A 14,301-nucleotide genomic window follows, 5' to 3' on the forward strand; every position below is an offset into this window, starting at 1 on the left:
CTGGTCCTTTCAAAACAGAGGCACCTTTAATGAATACAGTGTGTTCTAGGAACATCACTCCCCAGAAAACAGAAGCTGATTTAATAGATGAAGAAGCAAAGATAAATGTTGCAGAAGAGTTTGATCCAGAATCTGTTTTCTTCTCTAAGATACATCTACTTCAAATTGAAAACAAGAAAGAATCTGAAACTGCAGACTGGAAAACAAGGGCAGATCCCAAGACACTTGCCCTGCAAAAGAAACAGCAAGAGCTGTGTGTCTCAGGAACTATCTGGAGTTATCCTAATCCCTACACATCTATTTTTCCTAAAATCATAAGACATAAAGATAAGGCAAAGACAGCTGATGTGGAAAGTACTATGCATACCAAACAGATAAAATTGAAGGCGAAGAGAATACCAGTTTCCCAGCTGCTTGAATATGGTACCGCAAGCAATAAAAAAGAACTGAGAAGTAACATCCAGCAGCAGAAGTCATTCCAGCTGAGTAAAAATGCAGTACATCGAGTTCTAAAGGCTGTTTATGACTCTGGATACTATGTGTCTAGCATTAAAAAGCTTACAAAAGTAAAAATGGAGAAAGACGAGTCAAAAGACAGGGCATGCATTCTTCCACAGCTAAAGCTGGAGAAACCGCTACAAGAAATGCAAAGGTCATTGTCGGGATGTACTGATACGTCCAACATTCTTAGAAAACAGGAACAAGATATTAGAGAAAACGAACAAAAACACCAAAGCATTTCAGAAGACATATCCCAATACTATATTGGACCGTTAAGGATTAGTTCACAACAAATCAATTACAGTAGTTTTGATGCCCCACGAGTTAGAACTGATGAAGAACTTGAATTCTTCATTGCACAAAGAACAAAGGAAAAAGATGTGGGCATTGCCAAACATTCAGTTTCGATTCCATGGGAGAGAGAAGAATCAAAGAGACTAGATATTCCACTAAACTCAAAAGGACAGAATGTATTTTTTACAGAGTTGGATACTTCTCAACAGAAGACTTGCCAGGAGCAAGAATTGCTGAAACAAGAAGATATTTCTATGACAAAACTGGGGTCTGTGGCCTGCCCCATTAGGGAAACTCTTCATTTGGAAAACACGGTAAAGGTAGCTGAGGAAGAAGATGTGTACATTAACAGAAAAAATAGTTCACATGTGCTGGGAAGAGAAGGATTAAAGGAAACTGCTATCTTTGTAGGTTCTAAAGGACAGAAATTTCTTTATACGAATTCAGAGGTCCAGAACAAAGTGCCTGCAGTGCAGAAAGAACAGGTGAATCCAGATCATGTTCCTCAAAGTATTCTGGATTCTGAATCTTTCCTCAATGAAGACCCTCTTCACTTAAAACAGACAGTGAATACAACAAGAAAAGAAAACGTTGCCATCTCTGAAAGTTTCAGTGAAAATCTCTGCAGAAAAGAGCAATCAAAGTTGGATATTACATTAAAATCAAATAGACAGAAAATGGACTTTTCAAAAAAATTGAGGATGAAGCATCTAAGTAATTGTTATCAGAATAAAGAGAATATGCTGGAATCCATTTTCCCTTGCATATTGCATCACCTTCATATTGAAAATCCCAAGAAAGAAGACTCAGCAGAAGAAATCATGAGTTCAAAAGTTTTAAGCCCAATGGTAGAGAAAGCATCACACAAAGTAGGTATTCTAGTGGATCAACCTCCATGTTCAGAAGGAATAAATCTGCATATTAAAAGAAGAAAAGAATATCTACAAGAAAGTACACATGAAGCTTTTCCAGCATCTGTTTCTCACTCTCTAACGGACATACTTCAGATTAAGTCACCAAAGGTAAAGAAAGCATTAAAGGCAGTTGATAGTTTAGGGTACCACACTTCAAATACAAAAGGAATTGGCTTGCTTTTTCCAAGACAGGCAGAGCAGGAAGAAAAATGTACATACGAGGCTCTTCCAAAGCCTGCATCTCACTCCAAAACAGATCTATTTCAATTCAATGCATCTATGCAACAAGAGAAATTAGATGCTATGGATATTCCTCATTATGACTATTTAATTTCACAGACTAGAGGAGCAGTAAAACAAATGGATGTCATAGTTGGATATACTCAAAACAGTAAAGAAAGACAAGCCTTACTCAAAACAGGCCAAAAATGGCAGTACCTACCAATTTCCTATGAGAACTTTCGGGAGCATATATCTTACCCTCAAAAGTATCCTTGTCTCCTGCAACATTTAATGCCTCAGGAAAAGGAAACATTATCAGAAGGAGGTAATTTTTCAAGTCGGACACCAGGACTAGACTTGTTTTCTGAAGATCAACTAAGCACTATAACTAAGAATGGACTAGAATGGATTATGCCCTTGAGTACTCCAAGGCAGATGAAAAAACAAGATACAATGCTGCTCTTAGGATCATACCGTAAAACTATAAAATATCCAAGTCTCTTATTTCCAAAAGGAATGAAATCATCTGATGGGGTACAGGTCTTTGATTTAATATCAAATAATAGCTCACCCAAGTTAAGACTTGGGAAGAAGATAGAAACACATAAGGCAAATGAAAAGGTACAAAAAGAAGTGTGTCGGCCTGTAACATTACATTCTCTTTCTGCATCCATGCCTGTTTTGCAAGAAAGTAAAGGACAGAAGGATAGCGTAAAACAAGTTATTAGGAAAGGCGTGATATGCCACAAAAGAAGAACTTCAAAATTGAAGAAATCAGTATTTTCACATATACTCAATACCAGTGACTGTGGTGCCCCAAGTAACAGACTAGAAATGCAGTGGAACGTGACAGAGAAAATGGTCAATGTGAAACATAGAATGAGTGAACTAGATTTGGTTGCAGCAAAAATATGTGAGTCTATTCTTTCTTTACCTCACTTCAAATTGAATAAAGACACAATTGATGGGGTGATTTCAAGTAATGTTAAAAGGACAAAACAACGTATATCACAGGGAGAGAAGAAGGATAGAGTGAAGGCAATGGATGTGAAAAGAATAAAAAGCCCTAACATCATTTTGAAGCCAAGGAAGTCATCACTGCCACATATAGTTAGTATAAAGGAATTTCCTTTGCTGTTGGGCATTATGAAACAAGAGGGCAAGACGCAAGAAGGTAAAGGTAAATCAAGTATGAAACTGACAAACTTGTGTACTTCTTTACCATCTCTATCACATAGTAATTCAAATTCAAGAACAAAAGCAGGTAAAGGTAAGTCAGGAATTCTAAAGGGCTGCCTTCCACCACTAAAGCTCCAGGCATCATCAAATGTCAGACTAGTATCATTTGCAGAGTCAGTTAATAGAGAGAGTTTAAGTAATGTAATAGAATCAAAATGTTTTCCACAGAAAAAGAAGGCAGATAGAGAAAATATAGTAGATGTGAAAGACATAATGGGCCTCATATGTATCACTCTGAAAGGAAAGAAATCACCTTTTAAACATTTACTGCATGGAAAGGAACCACAACGGAGCAATAAAAAACTAGAGAAAATTATGCAGGAAGATGAAAGTAATCTAAATGTAGTTCAGAATAAATTCTGTACTTCTATTCTTTCTCCACCTCACTTGGAATGGAATCCCAGAATAAAAGAGGTATACATGAGAGGAATAACAAGATTCTATCTTTCATTGTCAACACACCAGGAATTATCAGATACAATGGAAAAATGTGAGCAGCCAATTGATGATAGTTTAAGCAGTATCAAAAAAGCAAAACATGTGCCGCAGAAAGACAAAGACAGAGTGGAAAAGGCTTTGGAAAAAAACATGCATTCCAAAAGAATAGCTCTGGAGGTGAAGCAACCTTCAGTATTCCAAGAATTAGTGTTGAACATCAAAGAAAAAGGGGGAAAGATTCAGAAAGATAAACAAGTTGAGATTTTGAACAAAGCTTTTGCTTCCATCTCTTTTCCACCTTACTCTAAAGTGGGCACAATTAAAGGAGAGGAAGCCATGGAAATAAAAATGAGATCCTCTTTTTCACAACCAAATCTCCAAGAGTCATCAGATACAGAGAAAATAGCATATGAAAAGTGTATTTCTGATAATATCTCAAACCGTGTAAAAAAGGCCCTAGAACCTATACTGCAAAAAAAACAGGAGAGGCAAAAAATGGAAAAAAATAGGCCTTTGAAGAAAATGAAATCATCAGTTTCACAGGGAATTCAGTTGGACATCAAAGAGCAAGAGAAAAAGATAGAACGTATTAAAGGTGAAACAAGTGTGCTTCTGACGAATGCCTGCGCTTCCATCCCTTCTCCTTCTCATTTACAACTGGAAACAAGGAGAGAAAAAGCAGAGCATGTCACTGAAATAACAAGATACTGTCTTCCAGAACTATCACACCAAAAATCATCAGAGGCAGGGGAAAAAGCAGATGGACTGGCCAGTGAGGGTGATATCACAACCGAAGTACAAAAGGCAAAAGATTACATGCAACAGAAAGAAAAGGATGAAGTAAAAATATCGGCTAAGAAAGACATAATGCATCCAGAAGACAAAGGTCTGAAAGGAAAGAAGGCACTTTCACAAGACCTACCATTGAATACTAAAGAGCCAGGGAAAATGGATCAAGAAGCTCAGGAGCAAGGGAAAGAGGACAGAGAAGGTGAGGAGCAAGGGAAAGAGGACAGAAGAGGTGCAGGACAAGAAAAGGTTGATAGGGAAGACAAAGAGCAAGGGAAAATGGATCACAAAGTTGAAGAGCAACAGAAAGCAGATGGAGTAGGCATAGAGCAAGGGAAAATGCACGGAGACAAGAGTGAACAGGAAACAGTTCTGTTCCTATATTTGCCTTCCAATTCTTCTCTAACCTATTATAAATTGGACACAAGAATAGAAGGAAAGGAAGACCAACAAGGAATAATCAGACCTGGTATTTCACAACTAAGGCCTCAGAAATCATCAGAGACCAGGAAAAAAGCAAATGGAGTGCCTAGTGAGGGTGATATCACAAGTGAAGTACAAAAAGCAAAAGATTACATGCAACAGAAAGAAGAGGATGAAGTAAAAATATCAGCTGAGAAAGACTTAATGCATCCAAAAGACAAAGATCTGAAAGGAAAGAAGGCACTTTCACAAAACCTACTACTGAATCCTAAAGAGCCAGGGAAACGGGATGGAGAAGGACAGGAGCAAGGGAAAGAGGACAGAGAAGGTGAGGAGCAAAGGAAAAGGGATGGAGAAGTTGAAGGGCAACAGCAAGCAGATGGAATAGGCACAGAGCAAGGGAAAGGGGAAGGACACAAGAGTAAACAGGAAACAGTTCTGTTCCTATATTTGCCGTCTGAGTCTTCTCTAACTCGTTATGAATGGAACACAAGAAAAGAAGGAGAGAAAGACTTACAAGGAATAATAAAATCTGCTGCTTTGCAACTAAGGCAGCAGAAATCATTTGATGCAGGGAAAATAGCACATACAAACTCATTTGCGGTGGATAGCTCAAATGATGTAAAAACAGTACAAGAATACAAGCCACAGAAAGAAGCAGATAGAGGAGAAATAGTAAGTGTGGATTATATAATGCAACCTGAAGGCACAATTTTTGAGGCAGAGCAATTATCATTTCTACACACACTCAATATTCCTGGCAGCAGTGGCTCCAAAACTAGAGAAGTACCAACAAACTTAAAAGAAAAATTGAGACATGTACAGGAAAGAAAAAGTGAGCTAGATGAGTTTCTGACAATACCTTCTCTACCTCACTGTAAATTAGACAAAGGAACAGCAGGCAAAAAAGAGGAACAAGGAGTAACAAGATCTTTTCTTCCACCCTCATGGCACATGGAATCATCAGATACAGGGAAATTAAAATATACTTTGTTGTATTTGAATGATATCACAGGTGATTCAAAAAGAACAAAATACATGGCCCAGATCCAAAAGGATAAAGCAAATATTTCAGAGAAAAGTATAATGCATCTCAAGTACATAGCTGTGAAGGCAGAGAAATCATCCCTTTCCCATCTAAAGGAACCAAAAACAAAGGAATTGCAGGTGACCATCAGTAAACAAGGGGAAAAGGCACAAGAAAGTGAAGTGGAAATAGTTGTGCTTCTGAACAAAACTTGTCCTTCTGTCACTTCTTCAGCTTTCCTTGAGTTAGACTCGATAAAAGAAGAGGAAGGCGAACCAGGAATAACAAGAAGCTTTATGCAACCTCTTGAGAGCCAGGAATCATTGCCTTCAGGGCAAACAGCACCTACAAAGCCAACAGAGAGCCTTGTAAAGAAAGAAAAACAACTTCTCCCACAGAAAGAAGGAGTACAAACAGTATCCATGCATGGCCTGACGCACCCCAGTGGTGCTGCTTTCAAGGCAAAGACATCAGCACCTCCACAAGTGTTCAGCAGCACTGAGCACAGTCCTCTGAGCAAGAGAAAGGAGCCACAGTGGGGCATGAAAGAGAGAGCAGGACAGAAGCGGGACAGGACAGGACGTCCTCACGTGATTCTGACAAAAATTCATCTGTTCATGCCTTCTCTCTCTCACCATAGATTCTCTCCTTCACAACTAAAGCTTCCTATATCATCAGGTGCAGGAAAAAGCAGATGTGCAAATTCAAATGAAGGTATTAGCTCAAATGAAGTAATACTAAAAGCAAATCAACAAATGCCATATAAAGAGGCAAAGGACAGAGTAAAAATAGAAGGCAGGGAAGGTAGAATACTCCCCAAAAGGATACATTTGAAACCAGAGGCATCCCCACTTGCATTTCCATGCAATAGAAAGAACTACCCTTTGAATATTGAAGAGCAAGGGGAAGGAGTACAGGAAGGCAAAAAGGAACCTGGAGTGGTTCCAAGGAAACCTTCTCCTTCATTGCCTCCTCCTCCATTTTACCTGAAATGTGACACTAGAAGGAATGAAAAGGAAGGCACATTAGGAAAAACACAATTCAGTTTTCCACCACTCAAGATTCAGGATTCATCAGACTCAGGCAAAAAAGCATACACTGAGTCACTACATGGTTACACGTTAAGCAACTCAAAAGGACCAGTACAACCCACAGCACAGGAAGAAGAGAAAGGTGAACTCAGAATAGATATGGAAGACAAAATGCTCCCCAAATGTACAGACCTGAAGGCAAAGCAATTACTACTCTCAGAGATACTCAATACCAAAAAATTGCAGTGGAAAAATAAAGAACAAAAAAGAAAGATTCAGCAAGATAAAAATAAACAAGTTACAGGTCTGACAAGCATGAATACTTCTTTACTTACTCCACTTTATCTTAAGTCTGATACAATAGAAGGAGAAGAGAACGTGATAAGAATTACAAAAGTATCTCTCCCACAGTCACGGTTCAAGGACTCATCAGATGCAGGGAGAACAGCATGTCCAGAAGCAACCCATGGAGAACTTTCAAGTAATGTAAAGCAAGTAAAAGCACACCTGCTACGGAAAGAAGAGAAGGATAGAGAAAAAGTTGTGGATATGACCAGTGTACTGGATCCCAACAAAATGTATTTGAAGGCAAAGAAATCGCCTGTCTTACATACACACAGTTTAAGTGATCTTCAGTGGAAAACTAGAGAGCAAGAGGAGGAAAAGGTCCAGAAAGTTAAAAGTGGGCCAGATGTCATGTTGTCTAAGAGTCCTTCTAGATCCTCCCCACTTCACCCTAACATGAGTGCTGGGTTCCAGGAGGAAAGCATACCAATATTAACAAGATCCTCTTTTCCCCTAGTAAAACTCCAGGTATCACCAGATACTGAGGGAGGCACATATATAAGGCCAATTGCTAGTGGTATTTTAATCTTTCTACAGAAAGGAAAATATGTGTCGCAGAACAAGGAAGAGGATGATGTGCAAATAGTAAACATCATAATATTCCCCAAACATCAGGAAGAGAAGACGCAGGCATGTGAAGCTGAACCAGGTGCGGTTCTGACCAAATCCACTTCACTGCCATCCCTATCTCAACTGGAATTGGATAAAGAAACACATTCAGATAATGAAATGCTAAGGCTTAAAAGACCTATTTTGCAGAGAATATCACACATAGGGGAGACTGTACATAGAGAGTCCATTGTTGGTGATATCTCAAAAGATGTTAAAAATGAAAAGCAACATGTCCCTCAAAAAGAAGAGAGGAACCAAGAAAAAATAATCCATATGAGAGGCACAGATATAACTTTGAAGTCAAAGAAGTCACCTCGTTCCTGTATGCTCCACAGAACAGAACTGCATGTGAACTTTGGAGGGCAAGGACGAAAGGAACATGAAGGTCAAGATAAACCACCAGGTATGATTCAAAGAAAAAACTGCATACTCTTTTCCAAACCATTGCCATCTAACCTTAAACTGGGGAGAGCTACGCATGCAGATGAAGAAAGGCTTGGAGGTAAGACATCCTTTTTGCTTCCACTAATGCCATCAGCATTACCAGATACAGAGAAAACAGCAGATGCAGAGGCAAGGAATGGTGATGTAAGAAAAGGAAAACCACATAGGTCACAGAAAGCAAACAGGCTTGAAGTGAAAAGGATAGATATGAGGGTCAGGATACACTGCCAAGAGCCAAGGATTTCACCAATGTCACATATCCTTAATGCAAAGGAATTAGTGTTGAATATTAACAAACTGGAGAAAAAAGTACACAAAGATAAAGATGAAGCATGTGTGGTTCTGTCAAGGACTTTTCTTTCTGTATCATCAGTACCTCCTCTTTATCTGGATTCAGGAAACAAAATAGACAAAGACACACCAGGAATTACAGGATCATCTTGTCCACAGCAAAATCTCCACATACCCTCAAATACCCAGAAAATAGCAAATAGAGACTCAGTTGAAGGTGATGATAAAAACATTGCTAAGCAAGCAGAACAGTATGTGCCCTGCCCAGAGGCAGAGCAACAGTGGATGGCAAACTTCATGATCAGCATCCAGCAAAGGAACGAACCTTCACGAGTCAGGCCAAAAGGAGATTTGAATCGGTTAGTTTTAAATTCAGAGGATGAGGACATTTATTTCACAGGGTTTGGTACCATAAGAAGTGGGAAAAGGCTACAATGGCTCTTTACAGGGAAAAAGACTCAGCAAGAAACTGAAATAATGGATAACTCAAACCATAAAATCAGTCCTAAGGTTTCAGTTTCACCGCTAAGGAAAATATCTGAGGAACTGTATGTCACATTTGGCACCCCTACAAGTTCAAAAGGATTTTCTGTTTCAGAGAGATATGCTCACCAGCAAGAAACTTCATCAAAAGTATCTCCAGAACTTGCAGGTTCATGTAAGTTTGATAAGCCAGGGAAAGAAGTACAAAGTAATGAAAAAATCAGCAAAATGTTTTCTCCCAAAGTGTTAGCACCACAGACAAAGGGATCACTCAAAAAAATAAGTATCGTCATCAGTTGGAATGCCCCCCAAAATATAGAAGAACAAGATATTGTCATGAAAAAGCAAGTGATGCGACGGTGTGAACATGGACGCAAGACCAGGCCAAACACTATCCTTTCTCTTAAGTTTCCACTTCAAAGTGGAAAGCAGAAGACACTATCAGAAACAGATGTGGACAAGAAAACAACAGCACACCCCAGCCTACAGATGCTACCAGGAATGCACATGAATATGACACAGATTGACCGTTCAAAAGGGGGAAAGGAGCAGGCATTGCTCATTTCAAAACAAGAGGAAGGTGTTCTGGAATTGCTTCCGAAGTCCCTATTCCCTCCCTGGAATTTTCCATTTCAATCAGGAGATCTGGAGGAAAAAGATCAAACAGATGCAAACACCAGTATAAATCTAGAGCATAAAAGAATAGAAATGGACAATGATACCACTGTGAATCAGAAAGAAGGGAAATTAAAAATAGGTGCAAACAGAGCCTTACATCTGGAAGAAGAGAAAACAGAGATGCACAAGGCCAGGACTGCCAATCTGGAGAAGAAGAGAGGAAGAATGGACACAAGCAGTAGTGCACACCTGCATCTTCCATCTCTAAAGGCAGAGGAATCTCAAATGAAGACTCAGGTCATCACTCAAAGGGAGAATAGCCACCTAACCATGCAAAAGCAGAAAAATGAACTAGAAGCATCTAATGCAAAACAAAGCACTCAACTACAAAACTTATTTCAAAGAAATGTTTTGGATTCATTGTATTCATATGTTCCTCTTTCTCCCAAATGTAAACACCAGAAAGGCAGATTAACAATAAGAGATCTGAAAAGAGAACTGAGCACCAAATATTTAACTATGAAAATCCAGAATCACCCAATTCCACAGATGCTTAATATCACAGGGCGTGGTACACCAAGCAATAGAAAGAAATTAGAGTATGATGTTAAGCTAAAGAATATGGTTTCGTGGAGTAAGGATGTCTCAGGAATATTTATCAGAAGTATTTCTATTTCCATGACGTGTTCACCTCACGCTGACTCTAAGACAAACCGAGAAAGAGAAAAGAGAATCTGTCTTTCTAAATTCCAGGAGAAATCACCAAACACCAAATTCCAGGAAATGTTTAAGAGAGACACTTTAACAATTGTAAAAGAGGATCAGAATTTTACAAACATAGTTCCACAAGATCCCCAGCCCTTTGCAGTGGACAAACAACAAATGCAGAAACTTTCTGATGTCAAATCAGAAGCAAACCTCAGAAGCGAAATGAATAAAAAATACTTAAAGGCACAAACAAAAGAACAGATTGTTCCAGGGCATGATGTCTCAAGGATCATTAAAAAACCAGACTTACATATCATCAAGCAGGAAGAAAAGATTCCAAAATGCATTCTGACACCCACAGAGTGTCCATCTATGCTTGAAGATCCAAAGTTACCCAAGCAAAGGGATCAGAGTGAACCAGTATGGGATATGAGCACACAAAAGGTTCAGCAACAAAAAGCTTTCCCAGGAACTGTGCCCATACCGCCTCAAGTTAAAAGTAATGAAGTCAAAATAGTTGCCGACAGTACAAATGCAGAACATTTACTTCCCATTTGTGAAGCAACCAAAGATAACTCTCAATCCCAGGTTAAAAATACGATCCAAGACAAAGTTTCTTCCGATAAACTGGGTAACATACAAGCCTATAAGCCTGACAACTTGAAGTCACCACCTTTTCCAGAGGGTCCAGATACAATATCAACAGCAATATATCCCAAACTGCAGCACAAACCCCTTTTAGAACAGTTTACTCCCAAAGAAAGAAAGAAGCTTACTAAACATTTAGAGTCAAAAGCACTTGAAATACAACTGAATCTGATACCAGAGATGGCAAGAAAATCTTTACAAATGTTCAACTTTTATCTAAAAGGGACTATTTTAAAAGATAACAGTTGGAGGTTCTATTCGAGACATGAGCTAGAGACAATGCGCTTTAAGTCTCTAGAAGGGACTGATACCATAGAACCTAACTCAAAACATAAATACCAAAATGATTCACCTCTTGTCAGCAATATGAAGACACTGACTGTTGATATTTCAAGTGGTGGTGAGGAGACAATCACAAAGCCACAGAGTATTAATAAGTTAGAAAATGGAACATCTTCAGTGACTTCTGCTAGTGAGATGCTATTGCCTCATACCCTCCAAAAGCACTCAGTAAAAGAAAAAGGCAAACTCCTCATGCACTTTTCTGTGAAAACATTGGAGATACAAATGAAAGCCTTTCCTAGAATTGTAAGAGAATCTTATGCAATGACCAGTGCTCGTGAGAGAAAGAAACCCTTATCTAACTGTATTCATCCTGGTTTCACAGGACCAAAACGACAACACAGAATTTTGTTACTTTTTGAGGAAAAGTCTCTCCATCAAATAGATCTTGATTTACAATACAAATACCTTCGTTTTCTCCTGGGGCTTCCTGTTGGAAGTACGTTCCCTAAGCCAAATTTACTTCCCAAACATAATAAGTTAAACACAATTGCAATGTGTAAAAAAGTAGATGCTGGTGGAGAAAGTGGTAGTCTTTCCATTGATACAGAACTGTTAGAACAACATATTTCTTTCAAAAAGCAAAGTCCCCATGAAAACTCATCACTCATCGGAAAATTCCCAGAGCCAACACTTGTGTGTGCTTCTGACCGTGATCTGCACAGCTCGAGGAAGAAAGATCCTCAAGTTCTTTCAGAGTCAGAATTCCATGTGACTCCAGAAAAAAACGAACAACATCACGTATGGTTTCAAGAAAGGAATCCATATGAATCTGTTGATTTAAGGACACAGAGAAATGCTTCTGGTTCAGCTGTTTCACATGAAACTCAAATTTCTGAAGATTTTATTGATATTCAGACAGATATTGAGAGTCCAGCTGACTTGGACAAATGTTCATGTCTTGAAGTAAATGAGAGTGAGGAATGTATGTTTCTGGAAGCCAACACTTATTTAAGTCAGGAATCAGAAAACATTCTATTTGAATTACAGACAGGCATTCCTTTGGAAAATCTCTACAAAATCACAACTGATTTGAAATCATTTTACAGTGAAGATTCAGGTTCCCATTGTACTAGAGAGTGCAGAAAGGAAACCTTAATTATTACCTCACCTTCCTGTAAGTCCCACAAAAGCAGGAAATATGGATCACCTTTCAAAATGAAATCTCCTGACTGGTTGTGTCATAGTTCATTAAATACTGTGGAAATTCAGTCTAGGTCATCTAGTGTGTCATTCAGTGAAGAGAAACTTCCATGGACTACCAATAGCAGAACAAGTTACTCTTTAGCTTCCTTAACTGAATCAAATATTAAATTACATCTTGCAAGAAAACAAGGCACGTCTCACATGCACCCAGAAAGCAAAGAAAGAAAGAAGGCCAGATCTGATTTATTTAGGAAGAACAACAGTCATTGGGACCACAATTACAGTTATACACACAGTAAAGAGAAACGTGACAGAAAGAAGAGAGTGTATGATTATGATTCAGAAAGACTGGATTGTTTCCAAAGCAAACCTAAATCAACATCAAAAGCTCATCACAATGATATCAACTTCTATTCTGAAAGAAAACAAAATCAGCCCTTTTTTTTTGCCTGTGTACCAGCAGACTCACTGGACGTTATACCCAAAACCGTTCGCTGGACTATTCCCCCTGCAACCTTAAAGAAAAGAAACTTCAGAGTTCCCCTAGTGGCAAAGATTTCAAGTTCTTGGAATATATGGAGTTCCTCAAAAAAGTTGCTGGGGTCGCTCTCGGGGTCCCTTACCACAGTTTTTCACAGCTGACATTACCATAGCTAAACTCCTCTGAAATGGACAGCTGGTCGCTATTGTGATATTCTGTTAATAAAATCATATAATATCCAATGGCTTCCTCGTGAAGTGTTTTTATATAAAGATAGAAAGTAATCCAATCTTCTAGTGATAGATTGAAATTTGTTATTTACCATTAACAATTTAGAAAGTCCAGGCACTTTTGCTGACTCTGGCAATTTTGCATACCATTTCATCAGGAACCACCAGACTTCATCAGAAACGGATACGTCAGATATGGTAAGGTGCAAACCAATAGGTTGAGACGCATAAAATGTGTGACTTCACATAGAGATGTCCTTGCTGTTTGTGGTATCGGTATGGGTTTATACTGCACAAACACAAAAACTCTGGCGAACCCCACGTCATGCAATTCCCATCAAAAAAGAAAGACTAGTAAATGGATAGTCCACGCTCTGCTCTTTTGAGTATATTCTTGTCAGAAAGGAACATCCTTTTTGACTAGATGTCGTAGAGAAAGGTTTACCCACTTATAATTGTACACACCTGATGAAAAGAAGCCTTTTTCTGCCTACTAGTTTCTCATATTGTACATTTCAACCCGTTTCTCCTCTCTTTGCACAATCCTTTGGTCCTGGACACTGTAGGAGGCTTTCACGTTGGGATGTAGCCCCTGACTTTGCACCCTTATTTCACCACCTGGGATATGTCCTTTAAAGTGGGCAGAAGGATTCCTGGAAGCTATTCCTACACTTTGATAGAAATACATATCAAAGCGAATGTCAATCACACAAATATATAGCCCACTACATCCAGCCTAAATGCATCCTAACTCAACTTCCCCTAAATCCCCCAAAATATTTGTAACCTATCCTATCTCACTGACTTGAAGTCAGATGTGATGGAGGGTAAGTCAAAGTGGAAATAATATTTTTAACTAATTGCAGTAAGCCTATCTTACTTTTACAAATCTTTGGGGCCCTGAAGCTCAAGCTTTTTCAGTTTTTATAGTATATCTGCCTATGCAGATAGCATCAATTTATTATTTTCCATATTGTAAGCAACAAATTCAAAGTCTACCATATACCATGCCTTGTTCTGGATACTGAACATAACAAAAATTAACAAAACACAATCTTAAATTTTTTTTAATTTT

General features: G+C 38.6%; 1 protein-coding gene across 1 annotated transcript in view; it reads left to right on the forward strand.

Annotated features, from left to right (window-relative positions):
• The window catches only part of CCDC168 (coiled-coil domain containing 168), a 29,635-nt gene extending 16,397 nt beyond the window's left edge, over positions 1–13,238 (forward strand). Inside the window, exon 5 of the mRNA XM_023218090.1 lies at positions 66–13,238. Coding sequence (XP_023073858.1) covers positions 66–13,157 — 13,092 coding nt within the window. The 3' untranslated portion in view covers positions 13,158–13,238. The remainder of the gene's footprint in view (positions 1–65) is intronic.
• Positions 13,239–14,301: the final 1,063 nt, after the last annotated feature.

The sequence above is a fragment of the Piliocolobus tephrosceles genome, chromosome X, assembly GCF_002776525.5.
Source record: "Piliocolobus tephrosceles isolate RC106 chromosome X, ASM277652v3, whole genome shotgun sequence".
In the NCBI taxonomy this organism is placed as follows: Eukaryota; Metazoa; Chordata; class Mammalia; order Primates; family Cercopithecidae; genus Piliocolobus; species Piliocolobus tephrosceles.